Source organism: Salminus brasiliensis, chromosome 3 (genome assembly GCF_030463535.1).
Source record: "Salminus brasiliensis chromosome 3, fSalBra1.hap2, whole genome shotgun sequence".
Lineage (NCBI taxonomy): Eukaryota > Metazoa > Chordata > Actinopteri > Characiformes > Bryconidae > Salminus > Salminus brasiliensis.
Window position 1 is genome coordinate 5,166,190 of NC_132880.1, and position 25,115 is coordinate 5,191,304.

At 40.3% G+C, this 25,115-nt stretch overlaps 1 protein-coding gene across 1 annotated transcript; it reads left to right on the forward strand.

Annotated features, from left to right (window-relative positions):
- The first annotated feature begins 577 nt into the window (after nt 1-577).
- On the forward strand, nt 578-23,505 carry lmx1al (LIM homeobox transcription factor 1, alpha-like). Its single transcript, XM_072674583.1, has 9 exons — nt 578-621; nt 3,547-3,632; nt 5,472-5,655; nt 21,176-21,408; nt 21,749-21,912; nt 22,006-22,083; nt 22,197-22,314; nt 23,025-23,180; nt 23,291-23,505. The coding sequence occupies exons 1-9, from the start codon at nt 578-580 to the stop codon at nt 23,446-23,448; spliced, it is 1,221 nt and encodes a 406-aa protein (XP_072530684.1). The 3' UTR covers nt 23,449-23,505.
- The last annotated feature ends 1,610 nt before the right edge of the window (nt 23,506-25,115 follow it).

A 25,115-nucleotide genomic window follows, 5' to 3' on the forward strand; every position in this document is an offset into this window, starting at 1 on the left:
GAGAGAGATAGACATAGAGAGAGAGAAAGAAAGAGAGATAGACATAGAGAGAGAGACATAGAGAGAGAGAGAGAGAGAGAGAGAGAGAGAGAGAGAGACATAGAGAGAGAGAGACATAGAGAGAGAGAGAGAGAGATAGAGAGAGACATAGAGAGAGAGAGACATAGAGAGAGACATAGAGAGAGAGAGACATAGAGAGAGAGAGAGAGACATAGAGAGAGAGAGACATAGAGAGAGAGAGAGAGACATAGAGAGAGAGAGACATAGAGAGAGAGAGACATAGAGAGAGAGAGAGAGAGAGAGAGAGAGAGAGAGAGAGAGAGAGACCATATTGCCTTCTCCCCATCTTCCCCTCCTTCCCCTCCTCCTCCATATCTTCCCCTCCCTCTCTGGCTTTGTGTGTGTGTGTGTGTGTGTGTGTGTGTGTGCGCGCGTCTGCTTTTCAGTCTTGCTCTTCAGTCAGCTCAGCCTCTCTCAGTACAGCCGTCTCACAAACCCACTGGAGTTAACAGCCTGGCCGGCTATGTTCCCTCAGCCCTGAGTCCAGTCTGGGATTTACTAACTCTGGAGGTCTTTCATGTTACCTACAGAAATCTCAGGAGGAGTGTGTTTCACCGTGAGGTAAGTGCCACTCTGCACAGGTCGTCGGTGCACTGCTACAACACTTCTGCTCCCCATACACTGCATGTCCAAAAGTATCCAGACACCCTTCTAATTAGGCAGTTCAGACATTTGCAGGTGCTCCTGTTGCTGACTCAGGTGTTTGGTTTGATCTCCATTGACAAGCTTTGGCAGTAGAGTGGGACAAGCCAAAGATCACCATGCCAAACATCAGCCAGAGGGGCACAAAGCCCCCCATCACTGGGTTGTGGAGCAGCGGAGCTGCATTCTCTCTGGTGTGATGGAGCTCCATCCAGTACCTCTGGGATGAGCTGGGATGCAGAACTGATTACCCACCATCCGCGCGCGACTTCACGAGTAGTCCTGTGACTGAATGCAATCAAATACTCACAGCAAATGTTCCAGTATCTAGTGTAAAGCGTTCTTAGAAGAGTAGATGTTGTTCCTGCAACACAGAGAAAATGATTTTTAAAAGAAACATGATGTAGAAGCATGTGTCCACAAACTTTTGGACATGCGCTGATTTTTTTTTTAGCTCATTATATCTCAATGATTGAGGCACAAAACGACGATTACATCCTCAGGGCTCAAGTCAAGCCTGAGTGTGTGTGTGTGTGTGTGTGTGAGTGTGAGTGTGTGTGTGTGTGAGTGTGTGTGTGAGTGTGTGTGACCCGCATTGAGAGTAAAAGTGCTGAAATCCAGCCGATTAAAATGTAATCGATTATGATCACACATTAAAATAAATGAATATTAATTAATCTGATTAATAAAAACACACACAGCTCTCCGCACGGCTTCACAGAAGACCACCACTGCGGTGTGTGTCATTCACAGCCAGCTTTAAAAGCTAGACTGAGCCTTATGGCTGGTATATGATACATATTAATGAACAATTAGTTCATAAAGAATCTGCATGTTTTATGAATATTTTAGGTATTTATTTATCACATTAAATAACGAGCCAGAAGAATGAACCGGGGAAACAACACCGAACCGGTTCAGCCTGCACATCCTTTATAACTAAAATACAGAAAGTGAGTAAATAAGCATAAAGGCTGTAATATTGTATATAATATAATATAATATATATATATATATACGTTATTTTTTACAGCAGCTCTAAGCTCTAAGTCTCAACAGATCTCAACAAAGCTCGTTAACTAATTAAACCCTGGTTCATCTTCGTCTTTTTAGCCAAAATCCAAATATTTTATTTATATGAATTAAATAATTCTGTAATTATTTATGTATTTCGAATAATTCGTTAATTTATAAATAATAAAGAAGCATTTTAATCTGTGGACACTTTAGTCTTTTAATAGTCTACAAATACTGTAAATGTATAACGTTTATTCTATTAGATGATGGCGAGGTTTAATAACACATGAATCACATTATCCGCGTTAGAAATTAATAACTGCAAACTGCTTTCTATTTGAACAGATGATATAGGTTACGATGTTGTTGTTATTATTATTATTATTATTATTATTATTATATGATAATTTAAGGCGCGTGTTTCACATCAAAAAGGTTTGTTTTATTTTATTTTATATAAAAGAATCAACGAAACCGAAGCTGGAGTGATTATATAGACCTGATTTAAGAATAGACTAATATACAATAATAATAATCTTACAATGTGTGGGTTCATTCACGCTAATAACAATAAACAACGACATCAGTAGTAATAATATAATGAATTATTATTATTATTATGATTATTATGATGATTATTATGATGGTTATTATTATTAATAATATTGTTGTTGTTTTTATGTGACTGTTTATACTAAAATTATAAATATATGTTATATAATAGATTTAGGCTTTAAATGAAAAATAAATCAAGTGATTTAAATATTGTATGTGTTTTATTATTACTATTTTCACTCTTGTTATTATTAACTCTGTTGTTATTTGTTCTATTTTGTTTTTTTAATGATCAGCTCATCTTCGTTGGACATGCATATTTTTGCTTCGTCTATTGTTCTGAAAGTCTCATCATTAAAATGCGTAAAACGTCTTTAGAGCAAAGCAATAAAAATATATATACAAATATATTAATAATATTACTTAATAAACCAACTATATGCGCGTTCACGCGGTTTGCGCGTTCGCTTCGCGCTTTGGCCTCGTCAGTGCTTCGCTCATCCCACCCGTTGTCAGACCGGTGTTGCCTTCCGCGCTGTGATTGGCTAAAGCCGCGTACTCTGCGCGTGAGGATGAACTTCTAGGCAATCGCGGCGGAGGCAGCGGGACACTGTTGACCAATCCCAGCGCAGGAAGCGGTGCTCGTCTGAATACGGGTGGGTTAAAAACACACACACACATAAAGCAGCAGCGCTGGAGTTCTTAACGGTGAACTGGTTAAAGAGCGCGTGAGAGCCGACCTGTATAACGACGTCACGCTGACAAGCGATTCAAATTTTCAAAATTTAACCGTCAGTGCACGCGCTGCGTTAACCAAAAAAAATAACGGCTGCAGGCTAGCTAACCCGGTAGCATTAGCTAGCTATATATATATATATATATTATATATTATATGTTTCTACACACGAATTAATAATAATAATAATAAATAAAAGTATATTAGCTACATATATAATGTATATTACATATATAATCGTTTAAAGCCAATCAGCGTAAAACGATAGCTAGCTACATATTTAGCTAGCTAGCTAGCTAGCATTCTTTTAAACCTGGAGTTAGTAAACCCAGCGTACACGATTTTGGATGAGTGTCTTAATTTATACTTTATATTTATTTAACATATTCTAAGTTTATTATTTTTTTTACGTATTTAATAGGTTTGCTTGATGTTTATGAAGGGTTGGTTTCACTGAAGGCACCATCCACCCTCCGAAATGTCTGCTTTGTTGAATGTGAAGTGTGAATAAAGTGCTATTGTTTTATTCTGTTCAGCCAGCACTCAGAGAGAGGCAGGAACGGTATGAAAACAGAGGAAAACCAGTCATGTCTTCAGCAGGCTCCCTCCACCACACCTTTTGGTGAGAACATGACCAATTCAGACACAATTCAGTACAGCAGGACATTTCTACACCATCATTTGCAGATGTAGTCAGCTCACTCCTTCCAGGCCTTCCCTCACTGGCACACAGCGAGTGCAGACTAAGCCTGGTTTGATTATTGCTCCTGCATCCTGCAAGGCTGTAGTAAAATATTTACATTTACATTTAGGGCATCTTATCCAGAGCGACTTACAAAAGTGCTTTGCTATTTACCCAAGAAAAACCTCAGCTAGTTAGAATAGACCAATAGTTCAAAGATACCTCTAAGCTTTAGACATTACTAAGCACAAGACAATAAGGTGACCATAGCACTCTGCTATTCGTCCAAGTATATATATATATATATATTGTATGTGTTTTATTATTACTATTTTCACTCTTGTTATTATTAACTCTGTTGTTATTTGTTCTATTTTGTTTTTTTAATGCTCAGCTCATCTTCATTGGACATGCATGGGATTTTTGCCTTCGTCTATTGTTCTGAAAGTTTCATCACTAAAATGCGTAAAACGTCTTTAGAGCAAAGCAATAAAAATATATATACAAATATATTAATAATATTACTTAATAAATCAACTATATGCGCGTTCACGCGTTCTATTTACCCAAGAAAAACCTCAGCTAGTTAGAATAGACCAATAGTTCAAAGATACCTCTAAGCTTTAGACATTACTAAGCACAAGACAATAAGGTGACCATAGCACTCTGCTATTCGTCCAAGTATATATATATATATGTATGTATGTATATATATATATATATATAACCAGTCTGATCTGTCATAGGGTATTTGTTATTATACCATCAGACAGATAAAAATATGCCTCTCCTAAAAGGGCTTTGCTTTGTTTGTATTGGTTTATATTGTGAGGAGTTGTAATATATGTCCTTTTTTGTTACTCATGTTAGGATGAAATTTAGGATTAGGCTTATTGCATTTAGGGACATACATGTATGCAATGCCTACATGTTGGGTTTATTATTATTACATATAAGGTTATGTGTATGTATGGTAGATATGGAAGATCTTGTTACATATATATACTTACATATCACTGTCACACACTAAAATCTTTCTCTATGTGTGCCTTTTTTAATTGTTGGGCATTGTTTAATTTTGCAGTTGTTCTTAATATTGTGTCAAGATTATTTTATGGTGTATAACTAATATAAATAATTCAAAATGGCTTAAATTGACTGTTTTATTGAATGATAAGAATGCTATGTTTTCTTTCCTTCTCCTGTACAATTTCTGACAGTAACAGTACCAATCAGCCACAACATTAAAATCTGTCAAGGTTGGGGCATACATATTAGGCAGCAAGTGAACAGTCAGTTTTTGAGGTTGATGTGCTGAAAGGAAGAAAAATGGACAAGCGTAAGAATCTGAGACACTAGGATAAAAATCTACGATGGCTAGACGACTGGGATCTCCAAAACAGCAGGTCTTGTGGGGTGTTCCTGGTATGCAGTGGTCAAAGACAACCGGTAAACCAACGACAGTGTCATGGGCACCCAAGTCCCAGCGATGTGATCTATGGATTCTCCACCTTGTAACTTACAGGACGTGAAGAATCTGCTGATAACATCTTGGTGTCAGACACCACAGGACACATTTAGTATTGTGTAGTCCTTGCCTGGATGGGTCAGAGCTGTTTTGGCAGCACAGGGGGACCTACACAATATTAGGCAGAAGGTTTTAATGTTATGGCTGATCAGTGTGTAAGACAAAGCTTTATGTCGACATTCTATAGAAACAAATCAGTTTATTTGTGTGTGTGTGTGTGTGTGTATGTGTGTGTGTGTGTGTTTCCTCAGAGCATGTGGGTGGAGGTGAGGTATGTGCAGGCTGTGAGTCGCCCATTGCTGACCGATTCCTCTTGCGCGTAAATGAACAGTCCTGGCATGAGACCTGTGTGAAGTGCGCCGTGTGCTTGAGCACCCTCAGCGGGACATGCTACTGCCGAGACCGCCTGCTCTACTGCAAGCACGACTATGAGAAGTAAGGCAGGGCGTCCCAGGACATAACTCCAGGGCCACTCCACACTTCACTCAGTACATCTCTGTTTTCAGTGCACAGTTAGGGTTATTGTATCAGTTTTAAGGGGCATATTCTGACAATGTGTCACAATGCTTGGGTGGGGTCACCAAACTGTAGGGGTCCCTGAGCCCTGCAGGACCAGAGTTAAAAAAGGCCCTGATCTAGAACAACCCTGTTTAGATACATATTTGTTCATTAACTAGTCGGCTCTGGTCCTGGTCCAAGGGTGAGCAGACAGATCTATGAACCAGCAGTAACATCAGCAGGGTCCAGACAGCTGAAGGACCATGTCGTGAGCTGTTGTGAAATGTGTCAGACGTTGGTCGGGAGCAGCAGTACTCCCTTCAGCACTAACACCTGGAGCTACAGGCTGAAGGGGAAGGGCGAAACGGAGGAGAGAGACAAAGAGAGAGGGAGGGGAGAATAAGAAAGAGAGAATTGGATTATGACTGGGTGAAGGAAGGTCTAAGCATGCCTCTACACTACACCCTAAATGAGTTTGGTTGCTGTAAAGGTTTAGAAAGGTTTACTTTTTTTTTAAACAAACTGATTTTGTTGTAAAGAATTTGTTTATTATTATTCAGTTATGAAAATGGTTTCTCATAATAGTAGAACCCTTTTTGGTGCTTAATTGAACCATTTTTATTTAAAGCTTTTATGTTAAGTTGAGACTAGTAACAGTCCAAGTTTTGTGTTGGTTTGCATTGTTAATCTAAGATCTCCCATTGTAAACATTTGGCTAATTACCGCATCTGGGTTTAGCAACGTTATGTTAATTTGATGTTTTGCCACGTTTGATGATTTGCCACACTATTCCTATATTGATAAAAAAAATTGAAAAATATTATGCAGATTTTACACAAATATGACTTGAGTGATGCAGTGTTACACAGGTCTTGTAAGCGTTGTCCAGCCCTCTTCTCCAAAGTTACACAGTGCAGTTATAAGGCATGCTGAGCCTGGAGTAGCAAAGATACAGAGACTATTCTCATTATCACAGGTCAGGTGAGCATCACAATAATTTGGTGTAATAGAACAGTGGAGCATGATAACCAAGGCAAACTTAGGATAACATGTTGCATGTTGGTGCCTGTTTTGAGTCCCTGTGTCTGTACAAGTGTGTTGGAGTTTTTTTTTTCTCTTTCTGGATCTGGAGGTTTCTGTTTGTTATATTGGGATTAGTCTAGAAAGCCAGAATTGCCATATTGTGTGAGGGACTTCTCTACACATCACATAGCCAAGAACCACCCATTTTAACAAGGAGAAGTTTATGACATTCAAAATAAGAAACTACAGTTTATGGGCAGGTGATTTTCAGATTGGGGCCACAACAGAAACAGACCAAAAACAGACATAGTATGCCTGTCAGCAAACATGTGAGTATATCTAATTCATTAGCTTCTAAAAGCTTGATTGAAAAGCCTTAAAGAAAGATGTTATGTGGATAGGTCAGACTGATAAAGTGCAACACAAGTTCACAGCTTGACAACAAGAATGGAACCAAAACATCAAAACATAATAGTTGTGGTCAGCTTAGCCTACAGTGTATCAGACCTTCTGTACATCTGAGGCTGGCACTGTGTTTTGATTAAGCACAGCAACGTTTATTTGCACTCTTACACAAGGACATGACAGTTTGTGTGGTGTTCAGTATAAGTTGAATGGCTTGGTATGTATCTGTGGAGGAGCTTTGGCACACGACTGTGCTGATGACCTTGAGTGGATAAGCAACAATGACTCCTTGTGTTCCCTGCCGTCTGTCCATCGGCACCCAGCACCACTCAACTGCCCCTCTTCCCCACCCCCAAGATAACCTACAGCAGGTGTGTGCCCCGTTTAAGTAAGGACTGCCAAGAAATCTGGATGATAACAATGATAAACGGAATTTGAGCAAGGATATTTTATGCTTAAGCCCATTTTAATTGACATTCTTTTTTAATTTGAGTAAGAATGTGAACGTGATCATTATTTTTCTCACCTGATTATTGACTTCTATTTTAAGTCTTTTTGTAAGTCAACAGACGTCTCTGTTTATGAAATTATTGTCTTTGGTAATCAGCTGTGTACTGTGCTTTCCTGCTTTGTCTGTGCATCGTTTTAAAAAATCATCACTTCCTTACTGAGCATGCTTTCTTTCACCAAGTTTTTAGCAACACCCACACACATTCACCACATACACTCCCATTTTCATCCCCTCATACTGTCCAACAGGGTCACAGAGCCAGACAAACACACTCTGTCTTCGTCGCACTCCTAGACTTCTCCGTATGCAGCAGGCAGCCAGTCAGCCAGCCCTGCCTGCAGCAGCCAGTCCCACACCAATAAAGACAGGCAGCCTCAGGGCACGGCGCCTGGGACGCAGGCACAAAATGAGTCTAGCGAGGGGCTCCCTTCGCAGCCCACAGCACTAGCGTCCGACACGTGGAGAGCGGATATTTAAGATACTCCAGGTTTAATAGATCACTCTGCAGGGCGGAGGACACCAACACCACAGTAGATCAGTCCTGTCATCTGGAGCAGAGAACCAGACTCATCAACAAGAGTAACAGCACCAGTTAATGTATAGCACATCAAAATGAGACCTACAAGATTTTATTTCAGTTAAATATGTATTGGCCCTCTTCATGCCTTCCAGATGAAACATGGTCCTCACAAGAGCTGTAGCAGATGGCATCTTTTCTTAGTCACATTTCTCCCCTTTGTAGGAATGTCCAAGAGTGGTAAAGTATTGGTACTGTGTAACCGATTTGTTTCTGATTTATTAGACACAAAGTTACCAATATTTCCAGCTCTAATGTGATGATTTTTAAATCCCATTTTCACCCGTTCACTTCATGGGTCTTGAGTATCAGGATTATTAAGTGGAACCTTAACCAAGACTCATTTAAACCAGATACAAATCCCATGTCAGAGGTGTCAGAAATGATTGATACAGCTAAGTATCGTGATTATGTTTTTTGAGCCAGTTTTGTCAAAATTTGCTCTAAAAAAACGCAGTATATCCCCTTCTTACAGTATTGCAATATATTGAATTGTATCCCCTATACGGTGACATATTGTATCGTCAGGTTCTTGCCCATACACAGCCCTAATAATTCTGCTATTGACTTCACTTTTCACTTTTACTTGAAAAAACCTGGCTACAGTGCTTTCTTGGATATTTTGATATGTAAGCGTTCCATTGCTTCCAAGTGCATATCTGGTGCAAAAACATAACTGAACAAAAAATTTTCTGAAATGGTCTCTGATATGGAAAAAAAACTATTACATAGAAGAACCACTTTTAGTTCTTCATAAACCTGAAAAAATAATTGGGAGGTCCTTTAAAGTTGAGATCATCTCCATAGAATGTAAACATTTTATGCCAAATAAAGGTTTATCTTAGAATTATACATCCAGGTCAATAATCATCTAAGAAGCTTCATTTATACAAGTGTAGGACAACAGTACTACAAAAAGGGTTTTGTAAGGTAATGGAAAAGGGTTCTTTGATACATAACAATAGTGGAACCACTCTATGTAAAACCTTTTCTCTAAAAGGTCAAAGGGCCATCTACAAAAGATTTCCACCATAGCAAAGTTATCGTTCTATATAGAACCACTGCCTTTACTAAATAACCCTCGAAGAAGCCCTTTTTTATTTCACAGTGTAACACAGTTCTCCTGAGGAGACCAAGGATAAGCAGTTTTTTCTCATCTTTCTCTCTCTCCGTCTCCAGTGCCTCCCTCCATTACCTCGTTCATCACTGTCTGGTTTCTAATAATATTTCTCTGTTCTAAACCTCGTTGCCCGCTTGTTGAGATTGATAGCAGTGATGACACCAATCAGTTTATCCCTCCATTTATCGCCCGTTTTCTCTTAATCATCTCCCCACACAGTGGCTTTGCGTCAAGAGGAGGCGGGAGGGGGGGCTGCCATGATTATGGGAACAATGCTAATTAGGCTCTTAGACATGTCTCCACGCTGTGCTGAGAGCAGAGGGCTGGCTGTTACTGAACAGCTTCTCGTGTTAATGGACACCAGCAGCATTTGGCAATCATTGTAAACTTTGATCTCAGCGTTTAGGTTGCTGTACTTGAGTACGACTAGACTAAAACCTGCAGCTGATGTTGTGGATTTTTAACAGCTTCTAGTTTAGGGTTCCAGTGGGCCCACTGACAGTGAAGTGGTTAGGGTACCCTAGTGGGCAGCTAGGAGTTCAGAGGAGAGCTTCCCAAAGGAATCATTATAGTCCTGGCATCATTGTAAGGCGGAGGAGTGGGTAATAATGCAATCCTAGTTCTGTTAAGATGGCAGAAGCAGCAGTTTATGGATATATTCCTGTTTAGTTTTTTAGTTTTTTACTGCACCTGTTCCACCAGAAGCTCTTACCAGCTGAAACGCAGCATCTAGGGATCCATGATGATATTGGAATCATATCAGTATTGGCAGATACTATTCAAAAGTGAATGTATTGGAATCTATTAGACAGATCAGTCAAAAGTTGATCAATAATTCAAACAGAGTGTTTGAATATTTGATGACACATTTATTGTATTCTATAACAGCATTGGCTACTGTCTTCTGGCTGCATTGTATTTTAATGCACATCTAACCCCTCACAGATAAATGCTGCATTTTTGTAATGCTGATTCAGGTGATTCTGGTGTTTATATAAGGTTAAAGGTTTTTTAATTCTGCACATCTCCGTAGTGGTCTTTGATTTTGGCTTTTTATTTACAATTCAAAATCACCTGTACCTGAACCTACAAGGTTCTTCTAGGTTTTAGACATACACATGTTTTTTTTCCCCTTTTCCTCCCATTTGTTACTGCCAGTTATCCCACCCGTTCATAGTTCCCCATAGCACTACTCTCCTTCAATACATGTGAAGCCAGCCATCTCCTCTTTTCCATCGCCGGGCAACCTACATTGTAGAAAAGCTCCGCCACACTAGCTACCTGTGCAGGCCAAAAATACCTAAGAGTACTGAGGGGGACAGCGCCATCTACCCACCCGGAGAGATCAAAGCAAATTATGCTCTCTCAGGCTGCAGCTGCTGGTGTCAAAGCAGCATTGCTTGGGATTGAAACTCACAACCCCCGGGGCATAGTGGCAGCGCATTAGAGCACTGAGCCAAACAGAGCCCCTATCCATAATGCTAAAATTCGAAAACTTATGTAACCTTTCTGTAAGGTAGCTTCGAGGCATTAAATACTTCAGAAATGTCTGGTTCTAATCTCCACCACTATGAATTATTGGCTGTTAATTTTCTACAGTACAATTGTTTAATTGTGCAGAAATGTGGAGAAAATTCCCCTTTAATGTTTTAGCATTGATGTACAAAAATATCTGGGCATTGGCCCAGAATTCCCATATCAGTGCATCCCTAACAAAATCCTATTCTGGAGTTGCTCTCAAAAATAATCTCAAACAGTTTCGATTTTTTTACACCATTTGAAAATGGCTTTTAAACTCTGCTTTATGGACCAATAGAAAATTGGAAACGTACATTAACAGATACTAAAGCTACAGTTGTGGAGATTTTAAGTCTTCTAATGAAAGGGAGGGCAATGTTTAGATTTGACACTGTCATGAGAGAACCTTGTAAAACCTCATACCTTATTTTTTAGCTTTATTTCTTGTCCACCATTTGCTAACTCTAGCTGCCTTTTACATTGTGTGAACATCTCTTAACAAAGGGACCAATAAAATTGTCCTTTTTGTTAGGCTATATTGTAAGATTTCTATTTGTATAAAGTTTAAAAGGAGAGTTTTTAACAACATTCATAGATAATTAAAGGTGTAAAACTAACTTTAGTAGCTCTGGAAGAAGGCAGAAGTGAGTTGCACTTGTTATCTATTCGGGGCATGCTGAAGAGAAAGGCAGGCCATGGAAGAGAGAATGGGGAGAATGGCGTGAAGAAGGAGAGTTTAGAGGGGGCAGACGGGTCAGGAGAGACTGTGGAAGAGCAGAAAGGAGAAAAAGAGCGGAGGTGGCCATGCTGAGGCAGATGACTCTGAGGTGTCTCCTCCTGCGATATTGCCACTGTTTTTGCATAATGTGTGATGAGTTCTCATCATCTCGGCTCCCCCTCAACAATTTCATTACAGGCGGCTAATAAATGTTTCATGGCAGAACAAGCTGCTCGCCTCTGCTTTATTAAATCTGAGATAATAAAAGGAGAAATCGAGAAAGGGAGGGGCCAGGCCAGAGAGAGAGAGAGATAGGGAGAACGCCATAGACATTCTCAAACAGGGCCGCCGTATCTTCTGTTTCTGGGGCAACGGGTCCCCCTCCCCTTTCCTTTTTTTCTGTCTCGCTCTGCCACAGAGACACAGGAAATGAGAATCTGGCTGACAGGATATTGCGTTCTGGTGGCTTGGGGATTAGCTGTTTTATCCAAACACACACACACACATACTCTCTCTCTCACACACACACACACAGGTTTACTCTCACCTCGTTCAGACACACCCCTCCGCACATTGTCACTTTTAATCTATACACCTCTGAGTATCCCACACACTACATAAACAACCAGGCAGAGGTGATTGAGCTTGTGTAAACCATGCACAGGTCATAATATCAGTTATCAAATATTTCATATCCAGTGTTCAGCTGCAGTCCTACTGTCCACAGTGGTGGTTGTCATCTCCCAGAACATCCACTAATCAGGAGCATAGAAAATATTTCAGTTTTGACATAAGAAAAGAGCAGCTGATTTTTTCATACTCTGGAGAACTACAATGTCTAGACAGCATAAAGAGGGGGCGTCCTAAGAATACTTAAATAAATACTCCAGTGTTTTTCTTTTTCAGCCTAAGCACTATCCCATATAAATGCATAGTCTATCACCATATATATATATATATATATATATATATATATATATATATATATATATGTGTGTGTGTGTGTGTGTGTGTGTGTGTGGTATTGACAAAATTCATATTTGGAGATTGCTGGGCATCCATATTGCCTAGATATCCGCAGACAGTGCAGAATCCAGCTCTGTAACAAATCAAGCCTGAAATAGACCTTAAATCCTTCTGTAGTCTGCATCATTCTCATATCAGGAGCTCTGGGTCTAAGCTTGATTTTTGTGTAAGAGAGTTGAACAGCGTTTTAGAAAATTAGCAATAGTAGAGTACAGTTTAAGCCTGTTCACACCTGGCATTAACAGCGTTTTTGTTGATAACGTTCAGATTGCACTTGTGTGCAATAAAAGCCAGGTGTAAACACCCCCAAAGTGCATTGTGATCGGATTCTGATCATATCACTCAAACCACATTCAGAGATGGTCAGAGACGAATCTGGTCCACATTTAATACAAGTGTAAACAGAATGTATTTTATGTGATTGGATTCCGTCTGAAAATAAAACGCTAATACGAGTTATTATTACTGTGGATCTTGACTCCTCTATCCCACCCTCCCTCTCTCACGTGTGTGAGTGTTTGCGCTTGAGTTTGTGTTTATTTCCCGGTAGATGACAGCAGTAATATAGAATTTGTTCCCTTGTAGTTTAAATAGTCTTTTGCATTTCATGATACAGTCACTACGGGAATGCAAGAACCATTTATTGTTCGACCGCGTTGTAGAACAGCCCAACTCTTCCTCTAAGCTGTTCAGTTTTAGATGAAACAGTGGCAAACAGGAGAAAATGTACTCAGGACATTTTTCTTTACCACAGGGCATGATAGAGACATTAATTTCTGTCGTAGACAAATTCATGTTTTATGCTGTTTGTTGTTAACTGTGTGTTTTAAGATACAAGGATGCACCTCATGGACCTGGCTTTTAACTTACGTATTTACACACTAGCATTTAGCAGGCTGGAGAGTCTCCATAATTTGTGTGTCACATCAGGCCCTGTTTACACTTGGTCTCGTGTGATCTGATCACAAACGCATAGTTGTTCACATCTGGCATTTAAAATGTGTCTCCTGTGACCGCTTGGAGTCTGATTTCTCACATCACTTCCGCTGGAGGAGGGGCATGGCACACGTTAATCCCGTCACTCTTTTGTTTTGACACTGAAGTGACTTGCGAGTCCTTGCTCATGTTCCTGTATGGACTGTTTTCAATCACATGGTCTTTTGGCCCAACTTCTGAATGACCGTAGGACGATTTATGTGTGTTTCAGCTCAAGCACTGAAGGGGTTGAGGTGGTACTTTGTTGTCAGGGACACATTGAGGCACTTTGGCGTTCACATTTCAAGAATAATGTGGTCATATGCTTCTTTGACCACTTATTATTATATATGCAGCCCTGAGACACATTGTATCCCATTCACACCTGTTTTTTGAGCTGGCCACTTATAATTGGATCACCCAGGTGTGAACGAGGCCTTAGTGTTCTAAGAAGTATTTGAGTATTTTAGAAAACTGGGCACAGTATCAGCCAATTTTTGCTGTCTCAGTATCTGTGTTGTACCAACTCTTTTATATCCTCATTACAGCAGCCAACAGAACTAAAACTGTGGACAAATAGTTATCATACAGCTGTCATATTTTTTATTTCTGTGAAGATAATTTCTGGTACAGTAAGAAAAAAGTAGTGCACTAAAATGCAGTTGGTTAAAGGTAGCCATCGTATAACAAGCTGTAAATGACTTCATGATCAGAGTAAGACACATTTTATTAAATAGATATCACGATTAAAGATTATCCACACTCATTGTTATTTGTCACATCTGTAAACATCCTTATAACTGAAGCCAGTGGGCTTGAGCTTCTGCATTGTGGTTCAATGCCATATCAATGTGTCGTGCTCTTTTAGAGCTTATTGTAAATTAGCCTAATCTAGCAGACCGTATTTATGATCTTTAGTCTTACTTCTTTTTCATTTTCAGCTGGGAATAAAACCAGAATGTTTGCAGAAATAACATGAGGAAATTATGAATGTTACTGTGAACAATCAAAGACACCGAATACAGATCATACAACCAATTCTTAGTACACAAGAAATACACCACACTGAACAAAACAACTTAATGTGAATATGTAAATCATTCTTAAGTAAATTCAGTTGTGCATTTTTTCAGCATGGCACTGCAATCATCTTCATTTCTTCACAAATAAGAACACTTCCAGTACCGCAGCAGGCAAGATGGAGTCTCATAGCTGTGATATCCAGGTCTTCCTCAGTGTTAATCCGGTTTACCTACACTACTTTATCACCTTTTACTGCTCCTTCTGCCTCATTCTGTGCACATATCCACATAATTCGACCAGAATAATGGGGGGAAATGCTTTGGGTGTCATTGATTATTTATAATAGCCATTTAATGCGTGCTCTCAATGAGCATATTTTTTTCATAATGGCTTTCTTGACTGTGTAATCTTCCAGAAAAAACAAAGAATGTCGGACCTGAGCACATTCAGTCATCCTCACTGATCTCTTATTTGACTGTGAGTGGGCTCAGATATACATTTATCACCTACCTGTTGGTGTTTGCATATTATCTTTGTGGATATTTGTGTTACTGTGGGTCTGTGCGTGGGTGCGTATCTGTGTGTGTGTGTGTGTGTGTGTGTGTGTGTGTGTTAGTGGTTGTAGCAGCCGAGCGTTGTGGGGAATGCTGGGAGATTTTAATAACGCAGAAGCAGTGCAGTGAGATTTAATAAAAGGAGATGATGTGATTACTGAACCCTGGCTCTGAGCCACCTAGCTTCACAGCAATATCCGCTCACACACACACACACACACACACGCACATACACACACTCATTCATGCGCACACACACATATGTACCCACATACACACACATTCATACACAAGCCATGCAATTATATTTGCATGTATGATTTGCGTATTGACTCCTAACACATACACAGTTGCACCAGCACAAAAGGCTTGCAGTGTAACAGACAGACAGAAGGGCAGAAGGGGACCCCTGCTTGAAGGCGTGCTCAGTGTATACGTCTGCCCACACCCTGATTCAGAAAGATTCTTCTGAGATATGTGTTAAGCTTGACCAGAGAGACAGTATGCCTACCTGCTGCCTGGTAAGGTGAGCTGCCCCCCCCCCCCCTCCCCGAAAAAGGTCAGAAACACAGTTAACCCCTTTACTCCTGACTGATCAAAGCTCTGGTGAATGTTTGAACAGAAGCAGGGACCTCATGATTATGGCATGGTGACAGTGTACTACATCCATTGTGTGCTTGATATGTTGGTTAGAAGGACGCTGGTTGGGTTGTTGACTTCTTTGGGAATTCCAGACAATGTATAGATTAGTTCGGTCCCACCAGCTCACCTGATTTACTTTGTACTGAAGGACTGATTAAATAAACTAGGTTTTGAATGGGCTTACTTGAGGAGAGCTTGGGAAATGGTGAAGATAACACACACATCAAATAACAAAGGGTTCGTTATGGATTATTTACATTTTCTATGTATTTACTTTCTATGTTAGTGACATTGCTACATTAATTTTGATACACATGATTGTAGTTACTGTACATGTATATGAATGCTATATACACACTATAAGGACAGAGGTATAGGAACATGTACATATTCTAAATCCACATGCATTACACCCTTAACGCAGAAAGGCTTATTCCACACTAAGGTATATTATTTAAAAATTGGTGGATCTTTTCTTTGGTAATAGAAGTTTGTAATAACACTTTTAGCCTGCTGGCAGGCTATAGGCCTTTTAAGGGATTGGTCCCCTTTTGCAGCTCTAACAGCAAGTTTGGTTAAGCAGTTATTGAGTCAGAGTGTTGGTGACTTTTATGCACTGTGATCCTCAGCACTCTGCAACCCTGCTCTGCAACTTTACATGGTCACTTAATGGCTGAGTTACGGTGGTTCCTGTGGAATATCAAGGAAGAAAGAAATTTCACCAACTGACTTGTTGCAGCGGTGGCTCCTATTGCAGTACCACTCTGAGTTCAGTGAGCTCTTTAGAATCACCCATTCTTTCACTAATGTGTGTAAAGGAAGACTGCATTTAGAGATGAGTCCCAATATATTTGTCCATGTAGTGTATATGAGGTGAAAAAAGACACATTAAATGTACTTGAGCAAAATGTACTTGATTGAAAGTCAAAATGTATTAAGAATTTCATTAAGTGATGCTATATGAGGGCAGTCTGAGGACTATTGAGTGATGCTATATGAGGGCAGTCTGAGGACTATTGAGTGATGCTATATGAGGGCAGTCTGAGGACTATTGAGTGATGTTATATAAGGGCAGTCTGAGGACTATTGAGTGGTGTTATATGAGGGCAGTCTGAGGACTATTGAGTGATGTTATATGAGGGTTTTTGAGGACTATTGAGTGATGTTATATAAGGGTAGTCTGAGGACTATTGAGTGGTGTTATATGAGGGCAGTCTGAGGACTATTGAGTGATGTTATATGAGGGTTTTTGAGGACTATTGAGTGATGTTATATAAGGGTAGTCTGAGGACTATTGAGTGGTGTTATATGAGGGCAGTCTGAGGACTATTGAGTGATGTGTTATGAGGGCGGTCTGAGGACTATTGAGTGATGTTTTATAAGGGGGGGCTGAGGACTATTGAGTGATGTTATGTAAGGGCAGTCTGAGGACTATTAAGTGATGTTTTATGAGGGCAATTTGAGTACTGTTGAGTGATGGTATATAAGGGCAGTCTGAGGACTATTGAGTGAAGTTATTCGAGGGCAGTCTAAGGACTATTGAGTGGTGTTATATGAGGGCAGTCTGAGGACTATTGAGTGATGTTATATAAGGGTAGTCTGAGGACTATTGAGTGATGTTATATAAGGGTAGTCTGAGGATTATTGAGTGGTGTTATATGAGGGCAGTCTGAGGACTATTGAGTGGTGTTATATGAGGCCAGTCTGAGGACTGAGTGATGTTATATGAAGGCAGTTTGCGTACTATTCAGTGCTACATTAATGCAGTAAGAGTAAGTTTGAGTGCTATTTGAGCGCAGTATAAATACTGTTGATTGCTGTTCAACAAATGTAGTTTGAGTACTACTGAGGGTCTAATGTATGACTACAGATTGTGTGCTATATGTCTGCTTGGCATCTAGAACGATATGAGCTCCCCAGGAGCCTTTCCATCATGGTAAACGAAATTTCTTTGTGTGTGTATCCATGGGCTTTTGTTATCGTGATCATATCTTCAGGCAATGTCTAATGCATCTTTCATTTCAGCAATTATCAGCCAGCCTGTAATTTGTTTCATTCTCATGAGTAAGACTGATGAATATCTACTCGTTTGCTTTTAATGGCTGAATGATATTTGGGGGACGTCACATTGTGATATTTTAAGCATTTGTAATAACTGATATTTGTTAAGCACATAAGCTTGTGATATTTGTAAAGCATATGTACTTAGGTTAAGTTGATTCTTACTGTAGCAATGGAAAGGGCATGGTTCAGTATTCTAGTTAGGGCTGCATAATATAGACAAAATACACCATTGTAGTTACAATATATCTCCCAATACACTGTTTAAAGATTGGCCTGGATGTTTGTTTTACCACACTTGAATCAAATAAGTGTAAATGTATTGATCCAGACATCCTAAGAATATCTGTGATTGGTCAGCATGCTCACAGAACACAACTGACCATTTAGTGACTGGTTAGAGGCTTATTTGCATGTTGAACACTTCAGAGATATCAGGATTGTGTGGGCCGATGCCACAATAACAGGCCTGTCTGGTGTGGTGAGTGTGATTTGAGGATCTGTTGCTCTGGGTGACTGTGAGGAGAGCCTGGGGGCCTTGGTATGAGTTTGTTAAGTAGAGGTTGGTGTAATTTGGCCGGTTTGGCAGATGGATTGAGACAGATTAGCCGTAGCAGCTGCGTTTCGGACAGGATCATCACATCCACGCAGATTAGACGCCTTTATGCGTGGACCTGGCTGCCTCTCCCTTCACCAGATTTGGGGAATAACACCTTCTTCTCACTCAGCGAGGGTTCTGCGACACACATGAACACACTCACCAACGAATGCACACAAAATCCTCCCTGTGATCCTCTGCAACTAGGAGCTATTATGTTGAAAAGGGTTTTTTATACCTCTCTCTGCTCTTCATTTTAAGTTGATCGCTCATATTATTGCTGCCCACACACACACAACCTTACACTCTCTCAGATTCCTATTTACTTGTCATTTATCCATACACTTCTTTCTTCAATGCTTTAATTGCACTCATATAAGCTGTGACTGCATTAAAAAAGCATTGAATTTTATTTGACCCATATGTGAATTATTAATTTCCACGCAAATAAATTAAATTATCAGCACAGTTTTGTCTTTCAGTTTACCTACTTTTTTTCTATTGATATTTTATTACTCTGGAAATGATGTTCCACATCTATATCAAGTGAATTCATTGTGTCTTTATGTGTGTTGATGATGAAAGTTAATTACATGTGCACAAGTATAAGCCTTTCTCGTTTATAGACGGACTCCATATCGGGGCAGCCGCAGGTACCTGTCAATACTCATGAGTGTATTCACGTGGCCCTGTGTGGGTGCATGCATGAGTGTGAGCGAGCACACCGTGTTTATTTGAGTGTGTGAAAAAGAGAGAGGAGAGATTAACCCCATGCTATCCTCAATCCCTGGTTATGAGTTTATAGCGTCTGTCTGGGCATCGCACTGTTTAAACAACAATCTAATTAATCCTGTCTTTATTAGTTTCACTGAGCTGAGCTGTGCAGGGCGAGCGGGAGGGAGCGAGGGAGGACGGGGAATTCTGGCAGAAAATACCAACAAGAGAGGGAGGGCAGGGACAGGAAAAGAATGAGGGATTTAGGAAGAATTTAACAGCGAACGCCCCGCATCTTTAAAAAGAACTGACTTTTTGGGGAGAGACCTGATGATGAAATGGGAAACTCAAGCCTGTGAATAATTGTTGAGTCACTAATGGTGATATATGGTTGTACATCCAGAAAAAGCTGCCTGGACTAGGGATCCCCATGAGCTTTTATTATTTGAGGTGATTACTGTATTATCTGTTGGGAACAGCACGCTGTTGGGTTTAATTAATGAATACATTCTTGTCAACTGAGGGTCAGTTAGTCTATTGTCAAATGCTGCCCCCCAGTGCCTTATATACAACACTGCAAAGACTTTACAAGATGTGTCTCTTCCATGACTGGCCTTTTCTGAGGTCCCTAAAGGCATAAGAGAAAAGTTTAAATGTTAAAGTGTTAGTGTGTTTAATTGAAAATGTAATTACCGTCAAATTAGAAGTTTCAATCATATGAAATGGCTTTGCTGCAGATTTACTGTTAATTAATGTAGTTAAATACTGTTAATTAATTGATTGATTAACAATTAAACTAAAAAAAAGTAGCACTGCTGTGTCTGATCCACTCGTACCAGCACAACACACACTAACACGTCACCACCCCATTAGTCTCATTGCAGTGCTGAGAATGAGAATCCACCCAAATAATACCTGCTTTTTGGTGTTCCTGTGGGGTCCTGACCCTTGAAGAAGAACAGGATGAAAGGAGGCTAACGAAGTATGCAGAGAAGCAGATGGACTACATAATTTTTTTTAATTATAGAACTACAAAGTACTTCTATATAATGAGTAAAGCTGATGGACATGAGAAACAAGGACACAAGGAGATGATTGGTGAATATACAAAGATTAGTGCATATGAAAACATTTTTTATTTTTTACTATTATTATTTAAAAATAAACTGAATTTGCTATATTTTTGTGTTGACATTTCTAGGAAATCAAATGAAAATATAAATGTATATTTATTTATTTACAGCGAAAACATTTAGCAATCTTTTAGCTACTGAACATTTCTAAAGGTTTCTGTGTTGAATGAGGAGGCTTTGAGTGAGGTAGCTAAATTTTAGAATTTAAGAATCTTAGATCACATTTTATATCCCCCTCTTTTCTTGCAAGATGGCCTGTGTATTTATATTTTTAATACCTACTTTTTTTCATTAAAATTCAAGCATTTTGCAATCCTGTACAACACAAACTGATCAAGCTAACTGTCAGACACTAGACTAAGAAATGATAACTTATCACCAAATGATCAATGTTCTATTATATTATTGTATATAATTAATATTATGCACCTTATTGAATGACTACTAGCAAATACAGTAACTTCTGCTGACAGTTTATACAGTCAAAAAATCTACTGGAATAAAATGTATGTGCTCAAAGACAAAGACAACCATGTTCACCATTTGTGTTGGACACAGATGAAATTTGGCCTCTGGCTTTAACCCATCCATGTAGCAAACACACGCATACACATTAAAGAGCAGGCACACACAGTGTCAGTGAGCACACATGCCCAGAGGGGTGGGCAGCCATAGCTGTGGCCACCGGGAAGCAGCGAGGGGTAAGGGCCTTGCTCTTGGGCCCAACATTGGCAGCTTGGCAAGCCAGAGTATTGAACCCACAACCCTGTAAACTTACCATTTTTGAGGTACACACAATGCGCTTTCTCTCACTCTGTTTTTTGGGGGTTTTTTTTTTTGTCTTTTGTGTGTTTGTTAGGCTGTTTGTGCGGAAGTGCAGTGCGTGCCTGCAGGTGATTGGGCGCTCAGAGCTCATCATGCGTGTGCTGGGCCAGGTGTACCACTTGGGCTGCTTCAGTTGCTGCGAGTGCGAGCGCCGGCTGCAGAGGGGTGATGAGTTTGTGCTTAAGGAAGGTCAGCTGCTTTGCCGGGGTGACTACGAGAAGGAGAGGGAGATGCTGGCCGCCATCAGCCCCGCCCCCACAGAGTCAGGTAACAGACTGCATCTGCTCACGAGCTCAGGCTGAGGTGTGTCATTAGCTTTTAAAAATTACTGGAATTACTGTGTTTTATTTAAACAGAGTAGTCAGAAATTCCATTTTGTCTTAAAAACAAGTGACTCATTTCCTGTGACTCGTGCCTCTAGAGTCTCTGAATACTCAATAATTCATAGTAAATATGCCTTAAGATTAATAATTGAATAATTAGCCTGCAGTTTTAGGGACAGGCTAAATTTCCATGTTTATAGCACAGCGAGATGGTGAGGTCAATTTATTGTTACTGTAAAAGCACAGAGTTTAAAACCAAGGTTTTTCTTCTCCTGCCCTTGTAGTGAAGAGTGAAGATGAGGAGGGTGGAAGTGGATCTCTGGGAGGAAAGGCTGGCGACGACAGCAAAGAACACAAGCGATCAAAGCGACCACGCACCATCCTAACTACACAGCAGCGTCGCGCCTTCAAGGCATCCTTTGAGGTTTCCTCCAAGCCATGCCGAAAGGTGAGTTACCACAAGGTAACTGACCTGTACTGCACATCCACGCAAATATAGTTGTCAATTTCATGATGCACCTATGATGCTTCTGCACCATAGGTGAGAGAGACCCTGGCAGCTGAGACTGGGTTAACAGTACGAGTCGTACAGGTCTGGTTCCAAAATCAGAGAGCGAAGGTAAATAGACATCTCTTTTTCTGAGAAACATACACATTTCTGTTCCGCTTTCTTGAAGTCGCTGCTGGAAGCCGATGTGCTTGTTTTCAGTGCTTGTCTTTTTGTGTGATCAGATGAAGAAGATTGCTCGCAGGCAGCAGCAGCAGCAACAACAGCAGGAGCAGGAGCAGATCGGAGGAAGCAGGAGGGGCCCGAGCAGAGGGGGCCGACAAAGCAATGACGACAGCGAAGGTTAGATATAAAGTGACAGATGGCAATTAAATGTTGATGGATTGATGAACAGAAATATACTTTCTGGACACCCCTTCTAATGAATTAATTTAGCTACTTTAAGTTAGGCCCATTGTTCACAAAGATGTGCAAATGCACACACACAGCTTGTCTAGTCCCTGGAGAGAATTATTGCCAATAGAATAAGATTGTCTGGAGCAGATAAACATGAACCTATTGGCACCATGCCTAATGCCAGGCGTGGGCTAGAGGGGTATAAAGCCCACCAGCATTGAGCTGTGGAGCAGTGGGAGCTGTGTCCTTTGGAATGATCGATGGTGCTGCATCCAATACTTTTGGGATGAGGTGGAGTGGTGATTGTTTAACATCCTGGCCTCACTAATGGTCTTGTTGCTGAATGCAGTCAGATCCTCACAGCAATACTCCAAAATCTAGTAGACAGACCCTGGACAGTAGAGACAAAATTGTTTTGGAGAAAACAATGAATGAGCAATGTCCCAATACTTTTGTCCATGTGGTGTTCGTCGCACATTATTACAGACAGGTTATGCAAACAGCTTGTTTTGAACATGGACAGATACTGTAGATTAGTGGTCACTGAACATTTTCCAGAAGATCTTTGTAGGGTTGAAACTAAACAACATCCAGGCCTCCTGAAGATTGTATGTAGATCATTCAGAGATGTTAAGTCTCCCACGCTCTCTTTGCAGATGGTTCCAGCAGTCATGGATTAGACGGCATGCTCTCCTATTCCTCTATGTCACGGCAGCAGCTCTTGGCTCTCGACCCAAACATTTACGGAGCTGAGCAGTTCCGGCATGGCCTAACACCCCCTCAGCTAGGCCCCGAGCAGATGCACCCTTATGGTAAGACAGCAGAAACATGCAGCAGCTAAATCTCTATCAGCCCTTGGTGTTATTGCGCTTTGTCTAATTTTCGTACGCTTTGTTCACCATTGCCGTTGTCATTCTCCTAGACTCGGAAACAGTGTTCCATGACTTGGACAGCGATGGAAGCCTCGGTCACCTTGGTGACTGTCTCTTGGCGACAGCTGACGGTGGAGTCGTGGCGGGACGCGTGGGAAATCCAATTGACCGCCTCTATTCCATGCAAAACTCCTACTTCACCTCGTGACCCCTCTTCACCTCTAACCCCAGACTAAGCCCACCACCGCCACTATGGAGAGAGAGGCAGCATGCAGACGAAGTCCTGCTGGAAACCCAACCTTCACCCCACCAAGTTTGGAAGGACCCCACACACTACAATCTCACTTGAGCTGTGCCAATCATGATCCTAAGGGACTAACGTTATATATGTGTGATATAGACAGCATTCCACAATCTAGGGGTTGACTAGGAACTAGGCTGGAGACTTCAATAATCATATCATCCTCATGATTAACTGATATTGATTGTGCATGATACAGACAAGAAGAAGACACGTGTACATATATTTTGTAAAACAGTCATAGGCACACTATACATACAAACAGGCAGCTGATCACAAAAGTATTACCTCACCTTCTGCACACGTGAAATTCAGAAAATTCAGAAAACTGCCCACAATTCGTTTGCAGATCTGTCATTACAATAGATATTCTCTAGATATGCATAGAGAAATAAGCTTAACTGCATAGGAATTAGTGTTTACATGTCCCAGAGATACAATTTGTATCTCCTTAAAAGTCCCTGTGCTCTAGAGTTTTTAAGACTCGCATAACTTACAAAACCTCAATGCAGAAGGTTCGGGATTGATTCTCAAAAACTGGGTTGTTCTTTTTGACGTACATCCTAAACCAAGTCTAGAGCTACTTGACTCTTGACTGAAATTGTTTCATATTTTCACTCAAACACATACAATTAGGTCTAGGACATTTTCTTAAATTTCCAGTACATAGTTTAGTGTTTTCATTGCCCTAATGCATTGTACAAGCTAATTATGAAGCATTTAATGAGGTGAATCATGTGTTGTTCAGCAGGGAAGCCCTAAACCATGCAGCTTCACAGCCTGTCTGGTCTGGAACTGTGCTCCATTAACTTGGGGAGTGTTGGTAAGGTTCAGAGAGCAAAGCGAAAGAATACATACCAGAGTGATTAAGACTAGTCAAACACAGCTCGACCTGATGATTAAGGTCTGCTGAGCAGCGATGAGTACAGGGCCATAGCTGGATGGACACCATCAGGTGAAAATGGACCGCTCAAATAATTAAATACTGGAATATGTTTTTGTTTGTTTGTTTGTCCCAACACCTACAGCACCGTGCAAAAGTCTACACAGATTGCTTACAGTCATTAATCTTGGGAATTTGTCTTATTTTTGTTTGTGAAAACACCATTGTAAGAAAGTATTTGATATTGTTTGAGCTAATTATAAGAACACAGGGTTGGCTTCCCAGCAATCAAAACAACTTCAGATTCAGCTTTACCAGCGGCAGCAGGACTGATTAGCCAAAGCAGGTGTTGGATGATAACTACAAATAATACTGGGCTCTTTTGGATTATTGTTATTTGTATTTATGCTAATGTAATTGTTTTGAGACACAGGATGCTTATCTTAGTGCTTTTCTAAGGCACTCCAGACTTTTGCACAGTACTGTATATTAATAAGAAGATTGGAAATGTTAGTAGGAACAACATATAGCCAACATCTGAATTATTTAGGCCTGGAAGGTTATTTTTGAGCCTCTGCTTGAAACACTTAAGAGTTCAGAATCTGATGTAGCGAAGTTTAGCGTTGTCATTTCACCAAGTCTGGTCTAACTAGAATTCTTTAACATGTGCCAAGAGAATTTCACTTTCTTG

Excerpts from the sequence above, each read along its gene's own strand:
- lmx1al (XM_072674583.1), top strand. The coding sequence starts at position 578 with ATGTTACCTACAGAAATCTCAGGAGGAGTGTGTTTCACCGTGAG. Across the intron at positions 22,315-23,024 it reads AAGCAATGACGACAGCGAAG|ATGGTTCCAGCAGTCATGGA; the intron begins GTTAGATATAAA and ends CTCTCTTTGCAG. Across the intron at positions 23,181-23,290 it reads CGAGCAGATGCACCCTTATG|ACTCGGAAACAGTGTTCCAT; the intron begins GTAAGACAGCAG and ends TCATTCTCCTAG.